Here is an 18,148-nt window from a genome sequence, read left to right on the forward strand (position 1 = left end):
GTCTCTTGTGCACTAGCTGTATCACCTGTTATTCGCATAATAATAAGTTAAAGATATTCATACAAAGTGAAGAAATGTAATCATTGGATGCATGCGAACAAAAATAAGTGAATTACATCATAATCATATATCATGTGATTAATAATTATGATAATGGACACACGCAGCAGACAATAACAGTGCAAAGAATTCGATCATACAAATCACATTGAAGTGAAACAGAACAACATTAAAAAAAACATTTTAGCAACACTTGTGTTCTCTTTTAGTTGGAGTAGAGCTAACCCGTATCCTGATACTTTCTGCGTGGAAACAAAACAAAGGCATAAATAATTTATTAGTGAGATACCTATATACAATGATACACGAGAGCAAAGGTGGCTTAATTTAAAGGATATTTTATGTTTTGTTAGACTTGGGGGGGCCAGCTGCATGGTAATATATCACAGTTGGCCTTTTTCCATTAAAGAGGGGTCCACAGTACCTAGCTTGTAGCTATAGGACACGATTTCTATTGAGCAGCTAGCTTAATTGATAAAGTAAGGAAAGGAAATCAGTGCATGTTTATATAGTGACAGGCTCTGTGAATTTAGATAAGCATCACATATACACTAAAAGTACCTGCTATTATGCACTGCAGCATCATGTGTGAACATGCCTACCTGACACTGACTGTGAGCCCTCCCAGGAGCTCATTATCGTCTCAATAATAGCACTGAAGGTACTCTCCACACTGGCCGGATCTGTGACATTACACTTTACCAGTTTGAGATTCTTCTCTTGAGCAAACTGTTCTGCAATGTCCAGTCGGACCTGCGGGCTATCATCGTCATAACCTGTTGCTACCAGGATAACTTGGAACTTGACTGGAGCATTCTATATATATGTGTGTGGGGGGGCCCGGGGGGAGGGCGAGTGAAATGTGGAGTGTGTTTGAGGGTATAAGATTGTGTTTGAGGGGGTGTTGCATACACACATGTATAGCATTGGAGTCTGCAGTCTAACACCATAATTAAGGGAGACTGTAAGCTCTAGTAGCAGGTCAGGATATAACCAAATTATGACAACTAATGTGCTATAGTTTCATGTACTCACATCTTCGATTTCACCTAGCCAATAGTTGAGGCTTACAAACGTTGTCTCCTTGGCCAGGGAGAACACGAGTAGAGCTCCCTAAAGTCAGTCATAGTAACACACATACAATTATAAATATGGTCAAATAATCATATTTTCAACCTGTTCAATAAGTACTGTACATGCAGCCCCTACAGTGTGTATAGTCATTGTACAGTAGTACAGTGTACATTAATTCAGTAAGACTGTAGCAACACAAACAGCACAATTTCAAATGGAGAAAATTCCCAAGGTTACTATTATTAATTGCCTCTCCCACACAGTCCAGCTTACGTGAGCGTCACGATAGTAGGAGGCAGTTACTGAGCGGAACCTCTCCTGACCAGCTGTGTCCCTGTGTGGGTGTGTGGTGTGAGGGTGTGGGTGTGTGGTGTGATCTGATTGACAACAAGAGACCCTCTAACTCACCATAGCTCTAGCTCTATTCTTTTTGTGCCGTACATAACATCCTTCAACTTATAGTCCAGCCCTGCGGAGAACAGAGGAACATAATAAGGATTATAGGTAAGTGCAAGAAATGCTACTTTTGTGGGTGGGGCTCACTTTGATTTTGTAACTGGCTTATATTTCTATTTACTCTAAAATCACACGCCATAATACCTGATGACATTAATACATACTACAAACACACCCGATTATACTAGGATAGTTACAAAGTGCAGTTGAATACATGGACACTCAACAAATTAAGCTTCAACTCAATAGAAATAAAACATGACACTTTGCATAGTTCCTAAAATAATGTGTGGCTGTGTTTATATCATGCTCCACTATAGAGAACCCTCACGGATGTGTATATATGGTACTACCAAATCACATGCACAGAGAACAAGAATTTTAGCTATTTGAGCTAGCTATTGCAATTATGGAGGCACTAAGGGGGGCAAGTTTGCTTTATATAATTGTATGAATGGCAGTCTCCACATTCCCCTCAATGATCCAAGGTGGAGATTAATTTTGGAGATTAATTTTACCCGGGGGGGCTGGAGTAATAGTGCATGCTCGCACAAGTATAGACACAGTGATGATTACAATGTAACTAGAGGTACGTACTCACCGAGTGTATCGTTGTCAGTGAATTCCTGTCCTCCCATGTAGGTCTGCAGCAGTCGTCGCTTGTCAGAGTCCATGTCCCCGATGAGCAGGATCTTGAGCAGGGAGGGTACTGTGGACGACGCCTCTTCCATTGCAGCTACAGTAGAACCTCAGTGCACTTCTGGTATGAAACAGATGGTAAATACTGCATTCTTTGTAGTGTATAATAATAATTATACCTGATCCGTAGATACAGAATTTAACATGTGGGGTCCACAGTTAGACTTTCTATAATCAATGTGTCAGCAAAATAATAATATCTGGTAAGATAAAGATGGGCGTGACACGCCCATCTAGGTTATAAAAAACCACAATAGCTAGAAAAGGCCGGCACTCCCACTTCCCTAAGTTAAGTGGGAAGTGCGGCCTGGGATCGAGGCTAAACTGACACATAATTATGACTGACAGCAGACAATAACAATTTTTGTGCAGATATACAAATTGAGATAAAACACACACTAGAATACATTTGTGCACAGAAACTGAAACAAAAACAAAATTATATAAACATTCCAGCAACAACATTCTAGCAACATTTGTCGTCTCTTTCAGTTGGAGTAGAGTCCACTCTGATACTTTCTGCATGGAAACAAAACAAACGCATGAATTAGTAAGATACTTACAATGTACAATCTGATTACATGATAGGGCACCTTTGAGGTATTTATTTATGTTTTGTTCATTATTTTGAGCCTGGTATAATATGGTGGCCATTAAAGAGGGTTCCACAGTACCTAGCTTTTAGCTGTAGGACACAATTTCTATTGAGCAGCTAGCTTAATTGACAAAGTAAGGAAAGGAAATCAGTGTTTATAGTTACAGGCTCGCTCTGTGAATTTGAGATAATTAAGCATCCCACAGGGGCGTAGCCAGGCTTTGAGAGAGGAGGGTGCTGGATGAATGGATTGTCTGGATTACCAGTGCGCGAAGCAAAATGTGCCCTGGTCTGGGGGCACTCCCCCAGAACATTTTTGTTGTTACATGCTCTGAGATTGATTCTAACGCAATCTGGCTAAAGAAATGAGGGTACTGTTGCTTTGAGGGTACTGCATGGTAGTTAAGCCACATCTTCATCTGAAGATGTCCTATGCATTGTTTTGAGTTGTGACAATTAAATCATACAGCTGCTAACCAGTTTCTGCTTGTGAATTAGCAGGACAGGGTGGCAAGCCACTTGCAGTTGCAGTGCTGCTCTGTGAACTGGGCTCAACTGAAAAATACTCGACATGATGATGATGGTGATAGCTGCTGAACAGTCTGCAACTCTGTGGGGGACCTAATTGGTCTGCTCAGCCACGTGGCTTTGCGCATGTGCACTGGATGCACTGAATATTTGGAGGTGGAGCTAGCTAGTTGGAGGTGGAGTTTAGAGTTGATCGTGCAATAGAGCGCTAGCTAGCTTAGTGAAAGGAGCTTGTGGAGCAGAGTCTGAGGCCAGAGGGGGGTGCTGGAGCACCCTCTGGCTACGCCACTGTCCCACATACATAGCTATTAGAATGAACAGCCTCGAGCAGAGTTGTATTTAATTTAGAGAAAGAACGGGAACGAGAGTAGACTTGCTAGAGAGTATAATAATTAGAGATTTGAATAAATTATGGATCTATTAAAAATAGTAAATACAAACAAAGGCCGGTACACACAAAGGTTGTCTGAGATAAGATGCAGTATTAGTTGCATGCTATAGGAGTGCATCATGTGTGGACACGCCTACCTGACACTGACTGTGAGCCCTCCCAGGAGCTCATTATCGTCTCAATAATAACACTGAAGGTACTCTCCACACTGGCCGGATCTGTGACTATACACTTTACCAGTTTGAGATTCTTCTCTTGAGCAAACTGTTCTGCAATGTCCAGTCGGACCTGCAGACTCTCATCGTCATAACCTGTGGCTACCAGGATAACTTGGAACTTGACTGGAGCATTCTATACATGTGTGTGTGTGGGGGGGGTGAGGGGGTGACTCGTGAAATGTGGAGTGTGTTCCAGGGGGTATGAAGTGTATAGGAGTGTTTGAGGGGGTATGAAAAAGTGTGCTTGAGGGGTACGTATGAAGTGGGCACACAGGAGTGTGTTTTGAGGGGGTATATATGTATGTGTATAGGTGCAGTGCATTGGAGTCTGTCTACATGCAGTCTAACAATAAGGGGACTGTAACTTCTGGTAGCACGTTGGAGTTGTCAAGTACGAATTGTGTGCGAGTACAAGTACTCACATTCTCAATTTCATCTAGCCAGTAGTTGAGGCCCACAAACGACGTCTCCTTGGTCAGTGTGAACACTAGTAGGGCTCCCTAAAGTCAGTAACAGTAACACACAATAAGCTCAAATCTTCTTGTCACCACATTGAGTTGAATAAGTTTATCCACAGGGTAAAGGGTCAGACATGCGCAACATTGCCTTATAAAGATGCTCCCATGCACAGTAAGTATTGTACATGTGCCCCCCCTAAGCTGTATAGTCATTGTACAGTGTATATACATAATCAAGAGTAGTCTCATGAATCAGCCGCACTTGGAAAGGACAGTACAGTAAGACTATCACTACATGTAGCAACACAGAAGGCACAATTTCGAGACAATTCCCAAGGGGTTACTGATATTTTTAATACAATTGCCTCTCCCACACAGTCCATGCAGCTTACGTGAGCGCCGCGATAGTAGGAGGCGGTTACTGAGCGGAACCTCTCCTGACCAGCTGTGTCCCTGTGTGGGTGTGTGTGGTGTGGGTGTGTGTGGGTGTTGGTGTGTGGTGTAATCTGATTGACAACAAGAGACCCCCTATAACTCACCATAGCTGTAGCTTTACTCTTTTTGTGCCGTACATAACATCCTTAAGTTTATAGTCCAGCCCTGTAGAGAACAGAGGAGCATAAATAAATTTATAGCTAAGTGACAAAATCACCTAGTTCTAGCTTTTGTGGGTGGGCTCACTTTGCAACTGGCTATGATATTCTTTACTCTAATTACTGAATACACGCTAGCTATTGTACCTATTACAATATTAATACAATCATTATTAAGTTAGTTACAAGTACAGTTGAACTGCATGGACACACTCGACGAGTCTCAACTCAATAGAAACTAACATGATATATATAATTATAATAAAACATGACACTTCCTAATGTGTGGCTGTGTTTATATCCATGCTCCACTATAGAGAACACTCACGGACGTGTACGGCACTACCAAATCACATGCACAGAGAACAAGAATTTGAGCTATTTGAGCTATAGCTATTTTGTACTGGCAACTACGACCCTTACTATAATTATATTAAAAGAGACACTAAGGGACAACTTTACTTCATATTTAAAACAAAATCATTGTATCAATGTGGCAGTCTCCACATTCTCCCCAACGGGCCAAATGTAGAACATTTTACCTGGAGGCTGGAGTAATGTAGTCTCCCGGGCCATACTTTAAACTGATTGAACTGATTTTCAAAGTGTGGCTCGCGAGACCATGAGTAATGGTGCATGCACAAGCATAGACACAGTGATGGATAATACTAACCGAGTGTAGTGGTGTCAGAGAACTCCTCCTCTCCCATATAGGTCTGGAGCAGTCGTCGCTTCTCAGAGCCAATGTCCCCGATAAGCAGGATCTTGAGCAGGTTGTCGTATGGTATTGTGGATGTGGCCTCCTCCATATTGCAGCTACAGTAGAATCTCAGTGCACTTGTAATTTAATATCTAGTGATATGAAACAGATGGTATATTATACATTCTTTATAGTGTATGTTTTCTATATAGATCTACCTGATCCTTAGATAACAGAACTGTCTCCGGTCTATGTCCACAGCTAGCTATATCGGACCAGTAAATTGCATGGCAAGCAGATAGCAGACACGCCCATCTAGCTAAGAATGCTAATGAATAATTTTCTTTTATAATTTTTCTTACAATCATTGCCACACAACATACAAACAATATCACATCACACATGGGAATGGGTTTGTATGAAATGAATAAAACGCATTAATAAGTAACTACAGTTCCATACGCATGAGTTCATCACAAGTCAAACTTCCCCCCCTCAAGCTGTGAGATCACTTGCTGGAGCTCGGCATTAAATGAAGAACCCTCTCTACCGGGACCTGTGGACATAGCCATTGCGTGTCCGTTCACCATCCGATCAGAGCGCTCCAACTCTACCATCCTCGCACGAACGTCCTCGTCTAGTTCATCACTATCGCTCTCGTCGTGTCGTGGTATGGCATTCAGCTCATCTAGCCCACTCCTCAGCGTGGTATTGGACTCTATCAGACTTGATATCCTCCGTTCTTGCACGGCAATTATCTCATCTTTAGCTGCCAGTTGCTTACGAAGATGCTCAAAGTCTCTCTTGAATTGGATCAAAGCAATTTCAGTCTGTGTATTGAGCCCACGAAGAATTTTGCCTCGACTGTCTCGGAGATTTTTTAGCTCGTGATCTGATCGACGTCTGTCTTCTTCCAGTTTTCGTAATCTATCGCTTTCTTTCTCCGTCTCTTCGTTTTGCTGTGACAACTGTTTACGTAGCGACTCGAGTTGCTCGCGCAGGTGGACATTCTCGATTCTCAAATCAGCAACAGTGGCATGATCATCAAGCCTGGAGGGAGAAGCAATTGTTGTTAAAGACTGCAGCAGCTGTTCACCATGGTTACAACTGGTCGTACAATTACGTATGATAATGTACATGCATACAGCAGCACCTCTCAACGGCCATCCCTGAAGAAAGGTCAACTATAATTATCATATTAAGGCCAGGCAACCCAGGTCTTAAATAAACAGTTTGAGTGTATAAAACAACCTCTAAACTCTAAACTTTGTTCTTCAAAGGTGTCCGTTATACATAGAGGGATTCGTTCCACTGTATACATGTAATAAGCTACGTATCTGAACTACTATAAATTATTTACAGGGAGCTGCACGTTTATAAGGATACAAATGAAAGAGTCTGTAATGTTTTACTGGAACAATTAATTTCATTGTAACTCCACTTACTTGAGTGATCCTCTACTAAAGCGATCGGTGGAGATCTTCCGAGAGGGGAGGCGGTCCATCACTCGTATCTCCGTGTCTGATAGTCGATGAATCCCATTGCGGTCTTGTGAGGATTTTGAGTGTGTGACGAGACGTGAGATGTGTGTGGGAGAAGTGCTGGGGGAGCTGTTGGAACGTTGGATCTCAGGGGACTGGCTCAGCACCTGCGTGTGTGTGTGTGTGTGTGTGTGTGTGTGTGTGCAGTGTGTGTGTGGGGGGTGGGGTGGGTGTGCAGTGTGTGTGTGTAGGGGGGGCATTTTAGGGATACACCAGTTATATAAATGCAGATACCCCACGCTTCTTTATAATTATTAGAGGTACACAATAAACCACCGTACAAGAGATGTCCAAAATCAAAGTAAAAAAACGCATGTACATTGTACTTCAATACTTAACAACTTTTAAGGCTACGGTTGAACTAAGACAGTGGACTGATATTACACTAGTACACATGTTCTCACCTGTGCTGCTGAGCCGAGTGTGTTCTTAGCTGTATCTCCTCCCTCAGGAGGGGGTGGGCTCTGTTCGTGGGCGGGGGAGGTTGCCTGGGAACCAGCGGGAGTGTTATACTCGGATGAGCTCTCTGAATTCTCTCTGTCTGTATTAAACGTGCTAATCGTTGTCTGCATGACCCGCAGAGCCTCAAAAGTTGAGGAGAAAGGATCTTCAAGATCGTCCTCCTGTGACTTGCTTAGTTGCATTAGCAAGGCTACCAGAGAGTCCAGTTTTTGCAGTTGCAACTCTGGGAGTTTCATGGACTTGAGTTGGCTGGTGAGTGTGGAGTGCATGATGGATGCCTCTCGTCCCAGGTCAATATGGCGACCGGTCCAGGACACCACTGGGTCAGCCTCGGACACTGGGGTCTGGGGGAGGGGGGGAGGGTTATATATAGAGGAAGAGAGAAAGTACCAGTGTCTATAAAACAAGCTAGTAGCTCCTTTTCCGTATCTACAATGTAGTTAGTGTAAGGCCATGAAAATCAAGAGACAATCCATACCTAAATTATAGGCACTCAAGTTAGCCAACAAATTACAAAACGGCAATACATGTCCATGTTTGTTGTACATGTACCTAGTCTATATAATAGATAGAGAGATATTTGCATACTCAGTAAATACATGTACATTTGTACATGTGTTATTATGTATACATGTGTGTACATAAAATAGGCCCAAGTACACTTTTATGATAGACATTGTGTACACAGAAGCTACCGGAGAGACGCTACAAAAAGAGGTACAACAAATTAACAGCTGAAGATCGACTCACTGAAATCTTGTTAAGGAACTCCTTCATGTTCTGGATTTCATTCTCAACAAAGTCGTTCATGAAGCACATGTACTCCTCCTTCACACCAAACCTGGGGACAATCATCAGGGGATATAAATGACATATATCATATAATTCCTTAGAAACTGGTACTGGGGTGTACTGGGGGTACAGTGATTTAATGATAGCTAGGAAACTCTTTTACTTATTGACAATGGACAACAATCCATACCTAATAAAATCATAGGCACTCAAGATAGCTAGCAAAATATTAATTACAAAATGGCACGACTTAGTCTGTAGAGAGACATTTGCATACTCAGCAAGAATAGTGAAATTCGATACCAGAGCAATTGATACAGGAGCAACGCACAGAACTCTTACCTGGCAAAGTTTGCTAGATTCTGGAGTATCTTGGCCACAAGAGTGAGCTTCCTGGCTGTCTTCTCACTTGGGTACTCTATTAGGGGAGAGGGGAAGATCACCATGACACTACTGTATATACATGTAGGACTGTGTACCCGGGTATCCCCCTCATCCCTTTAGGAACTACCTCTGGGCGTACTTCTTAGCTGGTCAATATTTACTGACTGATCTCGCTAGATGTCACTCCACATGTGTGCAGCAGAACTGTGACTATATATAGTCTACCAATAACCAAATATAGTATTCTCTCTACTCACAAAGCTCATTGTACTATTCTCGTGATTAGGCTCAGAGCATTGTATAGAATTCCATCAGCCACTGTACGTACAATGCTTTCAATTCTAAGACCAAAGTTGCGATACACGTACACTAACACTCACAACTACCATACTGCGAGTTGCTTAGACCATACCGTATATAGGACTTCAGGTTCGTTGAATGCTAGTTAAAAGTTGGCCAAGCATGTCCACTAACAATTATTGCGTTTAGTGAAGTTCATGTAGACATGTGAACATGTGTGAATGAGGTGGTCATGGTTATATGGCTGCACTTCCAACTTTTAAAGTAGCATAATCAATCTACCAACCAATCTACCAACCAGAAATCCTCTGTAAGTAATTCAGCCCATAGTTCAAAGGCGAAACATCATGGGCCCAACCAAAGTTGAAAGGTCCTCTTTCAATTAATAAGCTTTCAGAAAATCCTAAAATTTTGAAATAGGATCATCAGAACTAAAGTTAAAGATGTTCAACCACACACCCTCCCCTGTTAATCAATGGCTCCAGAACTCTTTCAATTGCCATAACTCGACTTCTGTGGGTTCAATTTTAATGATTTCTGAAAGCTTACAAAGAGATTTTTGTTTTAACGATGTTATTCATATTTGGGAGATGACAGAATTTTCTAATTTCCACCATAGATAACAGACAGGCATAGCCACACAAGTGTTGTTGCATGTACCCACCTTGACAGAGCCTGAACAGACTGGGGGAGAGGATGGCTGGACACAGGAACCTCAGGAAGATGGAGCCACTGATGAGCTTGAAACACGTGTCCTCTTTGGACGGACCAAATCGCTGCCGGATGGCGTTCAGGGCCATTCTCAGATCACTGTGGGGGGAATGCAGTAAACGTATTAGTACCCATATACACTGCTTATTATGACTGTGTGCAGGCACTTGTAGCAGCTGTGCACGCATACACTGAACAAAAGGTTACTTAGAACTATCTTAGAACAAAGTAGGTGCAAAACATTAATTCATTCATCAATTTGCTTGGACAGAGTATAATTATAATTACTAAGATTTTCTGAATTTATACATAAACACACACACATTGACAGCTTTTCACCCAAAACTAAAGTCTAGACTTGTGTGAGAATACACTGTACCTGTAAATACCTCATATTTTAGTCCTTAAGTAAGTCTTAGCAACTGATGCTATGCCTCTATCTCTCTACTTCATTACTCACCTCGGGAACCTGTTGACAGATGAGAGTATGTCAAGCCACGCCCTCTTAACTAGTTTGGTGAGAGAGATCTGATTGGCCGCTAGAGAGGCGCCGGGGACCATCTTGAGAGGGTCCACTTCAGTGTCTTCCTCGTACTCAAGCAGGTGCTGGATGAACGGACTCAGCGCCTCACGAAGATACTGTGTGTGTGAGTGGGGTGTGGGTGTGAGTGTGATGTGTGTGAGTGTGTGGTGTGGGTGTGCACAGTACTAGCTATAAGAGGACTCACCAATTCTCCCACCATCTTCATGTACGTGTCCACAGCTTTCGTAGCAAACGTGTTTCCGCGAAATATCAAGTTCTCATTCTCTGTAATAGGCACACACAAAACATGTAGAGTGAGACAAGCGAATACTATGATTACATGACATGTGTATAACTATGACAATCATGTATATGCATGACAATACTTGTTAAAACCATGACGACTATGTATGTAACCATGGTATCCACCCACTCACCTGTGCGATGCACCTCTGCCATGATGATGTCACAGAGGAAGTCCTTCGACTTCCCCTGGACCTGCAGTATCCTCACCAGGGTCTGGGCTATGTCATCCTAGGGAAGGAGAGAGATGGATTAACATTAATATTGTTATATACATGTACTTTGGTCTGGGATTCACATTGGGCAAACATGATCATTTAAATGGTGCTTTGTAACTAACTGTGTAGAAGCAATATATTGTTTGTATTGTGTACACATCGTTTACACTGTACAATCTAAAAAAAGCATTGACAGGCCTTATACATGAAAACAGCAACATCTCAATATAAACAAGGCCTGAGGGATTACAAACCTCTGAAAACAGATTACCTACATCAGTCATGTGCAGTCTCCACAATCAGCTACTGGCTAGCTGTGACACAGACTATACCAAATGTTGCTTTAATTAAGGTATCTGTTTCTGCTAGAGGAAGCCCCTACACTCATGACAGCATGCACTCATGACACCATGCATGCATGCATGCACTGACCTTGGCTCTGGCTGAGATGACAGGCTCCAGCACATCACACACCACACTGTAGCTGGACTCTAGGTACTTGAGGAACTCATCGTAGGCCTTCAGTGGGAGGATGGACACCACCTACAGCAGGACAATGACAATATAGCTGCTTAGGTCGATCATCACCGAGGCTGAGAGCTTGTACCTATACAGTTAGTACTGTTGCCTTGAGAGTGGTTGTTTTTTCAAATTTAGGTATAGACCTAGATACTCTAGTTGCCTTAAGTGGTTGTTATGGCCTCACTGTTGTGTTTGTTTGCTAATTTAGAAAGTACATTGGCAGAGTTACCACCTACAGCTAGGGAAAGCCTAAAAATGCTCACGTATATGTACTGTACTACAGTAGAGGCCAAATTAAAGAAATGGAACAGACGCCTCTACTGTACTACACGTGTAAGTACTACTGACCTGGTACTGTAGCTTCAGCCTCAGGGAGACCACCTCCTTCTGACTGGAGCTACCCTTCCCACTGGTCGGTATCGTCACATGATACCTGAGGGAGGGTACATAAGGAGAGTGAAGGGGAGTGTTTGTAAGAGCAATTTTAGGACTTTTCAGGGATATGCACTAACGAAAATATATGCCCCTAGAGAGCAGTGTAGTTATTTTGTGCACTATTGACACGCTGTATTTACATACTCACCATTTTTCTAGCACTTGCCCTCCCTCCAGTACGAGGGCGGGGATGTCCACTTTGCCCATGTCCGTTGTCGGTACTTTGTCTCTTTTCTTACGATTGAAGTTCTCTTTGAAGATCTTCACAGAGATGGCACCCAGCGGCGGAAGATCACTGAGTGTGTGTGTGTGTGGAGGAGGAAGGGGGTGATACGTTTGTGTATAGGGGGTCACTGAGTGTGTGTGTAAAGGGGGCCGGTAATGTATTTGTGCACAGGTGTCAGAAATGTATAGGCTGGGGGTCACTGAGCGTGTGCATGTGGAGGGGGAAAGGGGGGAATGTGTTTGTGTGTACAAGGGGGTCATTTGGTGTGTGTGTGGGGGGGGGGCAGTGTGTTTACAAGCTCCTCTGCATAGCTATGGTTCACAATGCATAGACTATTAGGCTGGGGGTCATTGAATGTGTGTGTGTGTGGGGGGGGGAGAGGAATGTCTCAATCCACTGATTCTATAGACTTTGCGATACCCACAAAAACACTCACTTGAAGACAAAAGGCTCTCCCCAGAAGAGAATCTCGCTCTGAACTTTGACACAGGTCTGAGCATAGAGGACCCCATTCAGAGACACCTCACAGAAGTAGCTCTTCTTGGGTGGGAGGTTGCGAGCCTCGAGCACCCAGATGGACAACTGACTGTCCAGTCGGCGAAGGTGGTTCTTGTTAGGACGCTGGCAATTCTGCAAGCTGTGAACGAAAAAATAACAGAATATATAAATTCATGTTACATGTATATGTACGGTAGGTAGGGAGGCTCAAAGACCTTGGAAAATACAGCGTTTTCCCCTCTCCATAGCATACTTCAAATTCTCAGTTATGGGATAGCTAGAGAGCAACATGTAGACTGTTACTTAGTATAAGCTGTACAAGTGGGAAAACTATAGTTATAATACCTAGACATTGTTCTGGAGGTGTCTATGAGATTTAGAAGCCCAAAGGCACTGCTTTAGTATCACGAGGGTACTACAAGTGGCTGAGGGCTTCTAAATCACATGGACACCGACAAAACAGTCATTTAGATACTAGTGCGCATGCACAAACCTTGCCCTTGTGACTACAATACAATTACTTGGCAAAGGGATACTAAGTAAATTGCAGGTACATGTAGTAGGAACATATATGTACACGTACATACCCCATTATTATATAGTCATGTACTTCCTCTGAGGCAATTTTCCCATGTAGTTCTCATGTAGATCTTATCAACTACGTAGCTAAACAAAGATCATAGCACTATGCACGTACTTTGTGAGCCACTTATCAAGCTCCGGATGAGAGCCACAAGAGGCGTAGAGGATGTCGCTGTCTGTGATGATACGGAAACACGAGTGACGAGGAGAGATACTCGCGTGGACTGGTAGGATACTCAGCGTGCCTCGCATAGACAGGTTCAACTGGATGCATGGGTGGGTGGGGTTAGAGATGTTGAAAGTACATAACTCATAACAGTAGGTACTGTGATTCTATACCAAGTGTAGGTAAGTACAGTACTAGTATCAGAAAATCACGTCTTCCGTTGTACCATGATCATACAGAGAACACTACATCACATGATATACATGTAGTACACAAATGGATCTAAAGGCTGTGTATTATTATATAGCAGAATGGAGAAAATCACGGCACACTAACAACTAACAAAGCACCGTCCCTATAGCCACACACACAGAACACTACAACATCTCACGTCCTTACAGCCCCCCCCCCAACACACACACACAGAACACTACAGGTACAACTCACGAAGGTGCCGTGTTCACCGAGGGAGAGCATACGTCCCTCAGGTACGCCGTGACTACTCACTCTGTGAATATTCTCCATAGAGTGGCCTAGTTTGGAGGCAACACTGGGTAAAGTGAGACACCTGTGAGGAGGGGAGAAACACAGTAACCTGGGGTGCATGGTGAGGGACTCAAGAAGCAAAAAACTGAATTCAGAGCACCAAGTATATAGGGGAGCATAATCAGCGGTTACCGGTTACCTTGTAGGAAGGAATCAACTACATGTACATGCATGTCGATGTAAATGCAGTTATATAGCTCAACATGCCTTGATCCATACTCTAAAATGACAGTCCCAAAAGTTAGTGAACTTACTGATCAACCTTGTCCACTTTCCCGAAGCTCCGTGATCGACTCACTCTCATTGACCCCCCACCAGTGGTCGAGGGGGGTAGCAGATTCTCTGACCCCTTGGTACTCTTCTTGACGCTCTTACTGATGGTGTTTCTCATTCGATCTCTTAGACTCTGTAAAGAATATACAGCCAGTGAATGTGTGCATGCTCATACCATAAGCTATAAATGGAATGGATATTGAGGTAGATAATTTCTACGTGCAGGTATGCATTCTACCCTAATTTTTAAGTGTAGTTCTTGCATTCATTCAGGTTAGAGTGCAAGTACCTGTAGATACCAACAGCTATTTAGGATTCAGCTTTGGTACAATACAAGGAAGCTTACTAGAAGCAGGTGTTATAATAACATTGTAGTATAGGAAGTGTAGATCCATGCATGTACATGTACTTCAACACCTATATAGTACTAATTATACAGATGTGGCATTGCTTATAAAGAATAGAGCAAAAGCACATGTGTGTGTGTGTGGACAGGGAGGTTGCCAGGGCCACGCCCACCCCGCCCACCCCACCACCTCCATACATGCACATGCAAGCTGACACACTCTTGCCAGCACTAAAGTGAGTAAAGTGGCTAAAAGCTGCACCTACAGCACATGAAAGCTTTGGGTGACCAATTAGCTAACCCACTATATGACCAATGTTGCCTTTAGTTCCAGGTACCGAGCACAGTGGTTTTATTCCCACACATTTCAAACAATTTGTAATCCAACTGAACACAAACAAGAGAAGTTCAATAACCTAATGGTGTGTGATATATTGCATTGGAGCTATAACCCAGATCATTACTATAAGGTTCGTCTGTTGCCATGTATGTTGACTAGTAATTGAGTCAGCTCAACTTACTTTGGTTTGTCTGGTGTTTCGTTGGAAGCTGCTGAATTGAGGGTCAACGACAGAGAGGGTGTTCTTACTACGCAGAGTAGTGGGAGCTGTCCCGTCCTGATCATCTGTGAGGTGTGTGAGGGGTGTGAGGGGTGTGTGTGGAAGTGTGAGGGGTGTGAGGGTGTGTGTGAGGGGTGTGTGTGAGGTGTGAGGGGTGTGAGGGTGTGACATGTGTAAAGGTGTGTGGGGGTACCCCTATAAACAGTATAACTTGTCTACAAAGGACACACTACATTTGTATTGTTTTCAACCTCCCCCAACAAAAGGACAGCCACTCTCTATAAAACAAAGTGCTCCTAATTCATCTGTGTCAAACCTCAACACACACACACACACTTATACTATATACAGAGCAAACAAACAAACGATCACATCAAAGGACTACACACGATACAAAGGAGCATGGGTTCTGTGTTGTCTGCTCTACAGCTTTCTATAAGATACACGCAGGCACACAGTACACTCCCATACAGGTGTGTGAACCAGTTAGGAGTTTTGTGTAATCTTAAGAATGTCTATAATTAGAGAAAGAGAGAGGTGGTACATACACTAACAGTGTAGCTTTGATCTATACCATGTACCACACATTCTAATCACTTCCCCGTGGAAGTTAGAGGAGATGAATTGAACCACAACAGCGACAGTGACTGACTGTACAGTGTATACTAGGTAATGCACCACTGGCTAATACATGGGAGGGTGATTACTCACTCGATTGAGTTTTTGATAGGAAATTAAGTGCATTTCATTAATGATCTAAGTTTCCTGTGAAGCAAGTAATCAAAATGCTGATAACGTACACAATGAAATAGCTAGAGGACCACTCTAATAAATGACAACCTCTTAAAATTATCGATAGCTTTCATGGTAGCATTAATTTGTACACACTACGTAGCTGTTTTTGTAAATCGATAATCTTCACATAAAATTCTCCCAGTGTCTTTTATTCGGAAACTTCACTGTATGCTAAATAGACTGCTTTGACAACATACACTGGGGAATTGCAATCAAAGAAAGCTAAGTGTACTAACCTACTTACAAACAATGGGAAAAGAATTAGCGTCAATAATCGCTCATTTATAATAAATATTTTTTCACCTTGATAATTGAACTTGACCGGAGAGAGGGGAGATGACGATAGCACAGACTGCAGGGATCATGTGACAGTCATGTGATAGTCTTATGCAAAATCAGAGTCATATATAATTATATACAACAACTAATGTACTCATAATAATGAATTACACTACAGTAAGTGAGAAGTGAGAAAACATTGCATGTGTTTTCTACACAGAAAAAATAACAACAACCAAAGTTAAAAGTAAACTGGTATTGTAAAAACTTTTCACGGAAAGAAACCGTAAGAAAGCCAGGCTTCAAAGTCACAGCTTCCCCTAGCCTAGTGTAGATTAAGCCTCTAACTAGAGATTGAATAGCTGTTAATAGTAGCACTTCTTCTTCTACACAATAGCTGCCATTATGACTAGAGAACTATTGCTCTGCAGTTTAGAATGCTAACAGTTAAGCCTGCTCATAATGGTCACACCTTGGGCAGACCAAACAGTGGCTGTAGTAAAGAGGTGGCCGCCTAGCACAGGTTGAAACACACACCATACAGTGAGATTGTTCACTTACAAAAATACTTCACGGGGGTGATCAAGTTCAAATTCCCTGTGTCATTCATTGTAAGCATGACTAGGGAGTCATCATATACATGTATCATGCGGTAGGTACTTATAGGTCCGGTTCCTAGTGTTGGGTCAACACGAGTGAAAAACACAGACAGCCTCATTACCCTATCTATTCATCTATGTTGTTTTGCAAATGTAGCGCTACAGTGACGATTGAATAAGTTGACCTTGCTATAGATTACACAACACGGTGTGTGTGTGTGTGCATCCATCAGTTATTCAATATACTTGATCACTAAACAAGGAAAGCCAAAACAGCACTTAATCGCACTACAGACACTCCTTTAAACATCTAAACTAGCGTACACGTTAAAAAAATAATTTCACTTGTGCAGCCAAGTGATAAGCTACCAATAAGTACGTACACTCTTGTAGATTGAACCTGTAGATTACACCCACCTCAGTGTCATTGAAGAAGTACAGTTTACGATCATCCTTGTCCAGCACAACGTACTTTTTCTGCCATTCCAACTGGTCGAGATGGTCTGCAGAAGACACAGCTGAAACAACACTCTTCCCACAATAACAAAAACAGTGCATGAAATATACCACAGGGAAATATACACACGACCACACACTCATTTGACTGGTGTCCTCAGTTGTAAATATGCTTGCAAAAATGTTGTTCGGACGTGACAAAAAAATCTGTCCATCAGGACTATACAGATGTATACATACGTAGGTAGGTGTGGTCCCTTGTACGGGTACGTACATGCACAGTGTTCTAGACAATGTCACGTACGATAATTTTTTATTATGACAACTCATTCTTGGCAACCTTCTTAAGTGGAGAACACTTACAACAACTGACTGGCACAAGCCATCCAACTGAGCTAGCACACTAACTCACTGCTGTTACCATGGGCCCAACAAATATGAACCAACAGCATTGACACAAGGGTGTAGCTAGCTACAAGCCAAAAACTATATTCACCTTCTTCAAAAGAACTAGCAAATTCATGTCTTATCACACTGGCTACCAATGGCAGCATATACTTGTCTTACATAAGCCTGGACATTGCTTACCTGTCTCAATGGCGTTAGCTACAGACAGCCAGCCTTGGAGCCTGTTCTGTTCCATGTTGAATAGCGAGAACCGTTTGAGGGAGCGACCACCCGTTAGCTGGCTCATGGTATGTAGGTGTGCTCAGGAATGTATACAATTTAGACTAACTCAACGTGAATATCCACTAACACTTTACTAAGCTCTCTACACAGATCAAGTTTCCAATCTTTCTGCTAGATACACAACCTGGTCTACTATTGACACACCCTTCTTACGGATGTGGTAGAATTT

The 18,148-nt window shown here is 42.6% G+C and overlaps 3 protein-coding genes across 4 annotated transcripts; all 3 read right to left on the minus strand.

Annotated features, from left to right (window-relative positions):
• Positions 1-56: 56 nt before the first annotated feature.
• Positions 57-2,550, minus strand: LOC135342777 (ras-related protein Rab-18-like). 2 transcript variants are annotated; one of them, XM_064539636.1, is made up of 7 exons: positions 2,409-2,550; positions 2,192-2,350; positions 1,543-1,603; positions 1,408-1,468; positions 1,096-1,173; positions 663-876; positions 57-302 (listed from the first exon to the last, which is right to left on the minus strand). In XM_064539636.1, the coding sequence occupies exons 2-7, from the start codon at positions 2,319-2,321 to the stop codon at positions 244-246; spliced, it is 603 nt and encodes a 200-aa protein (XP_064395706.1). In that variant the 5' UTR covers positions 2,322-2,350; positions 2,409-2,550; the 3' UTR covers positions 57-243. The 2 variants fall into 2 exon arrangements, with proteins under 2 accessions (XP_064395706.1, XP_064395707.1); XM_064539637.1 differs by having other exon boundaries at positions 2,192-2,347; positions 2,409-2,527.
• Positions 2,551-2,631: 81 nt separating this feature from the next.
• On the minus strand, positions 2,632-6,106 carry LOC135342776 (uncharacterized). The gene is made up of 7 exons (XM_064539635.1): positions 5,991-6,106; positions 5,746-5,924; positions 5,019-5,079; positions 4,872-4,932; positions 4,444-4,521; positions 3,941-4,154; positions 2,632-2,808 (listed from the first exon to the last, which is right to left on the minus strand). Exons 2-7 carry the CDS (start codon positions 5,879-5,881, stop codon positions 2,756-2,758), a joined length of 603 nt encoding a protein of 200 aa, XP_064395705.1. The 5' UTR covers positions 5,882-5,924; positions 5,991-6,106; the 3' UTR covers positions 2,632-2,755.
• Positions 6,107-6,111: 5 nt separating this feature from the next.
• LOC135342594 (ras GTPase-activating protein nGAP-like) lies at positions 6,112-18,020 on the minus strand. Its single transcript, XM_064539365.1, has 20 exons — positions 17,878-18,020; positions 17,251-17,336; positions 16,259-16,307; positions 15,122-15,225; positions 14,236-14,387; positions 13,883-14,003; positions 13,385-13,533; positions 12,626-12,826; positions 12,112-12,258; positions 11,877-11,961; positions 11,439-11,549; positions 10,923-11,019; positions 10,691-10,770; positions 10,423-10,601; positions 9,916-10,061; positions 8,910-8,985; positions 8,526-8,616; positions 7,718-8,119; positions 7,218-7,420; positions 6,112-6,822 (listed from the first exon to the last, which is right to left on the minus strand). The coding sequence occupies exons 1-20, from the start codon at positions 17,981-17,983 to the stop codon at positions 6,246-6,248; spliced, it is 3,162 nt and encodes a 1,053-aa protein (XP_064395435.1). The 5' UTR covers positions 17,984-18,020; the 3' UTR covers positions 6,112-6,245.
• Positions 18,021-18,148: the final 128 nt, after the last annotated feature.

The sequence above is a fragment of the Halichondria panicea genome, chromosome 10 (genome assembly GCF_963675165.1).
Source record: "Halichondria panicea chromosome 10, odHalPani1.1, whole genome shotgun sequence".
Taxonomy (NCBI): domain Eukaryota; kingdom Metazoa; phylum Porifera; class Demospongiae; order Suberitida; family Halichondriidae; genus Halichondria; species Halichondria panicea.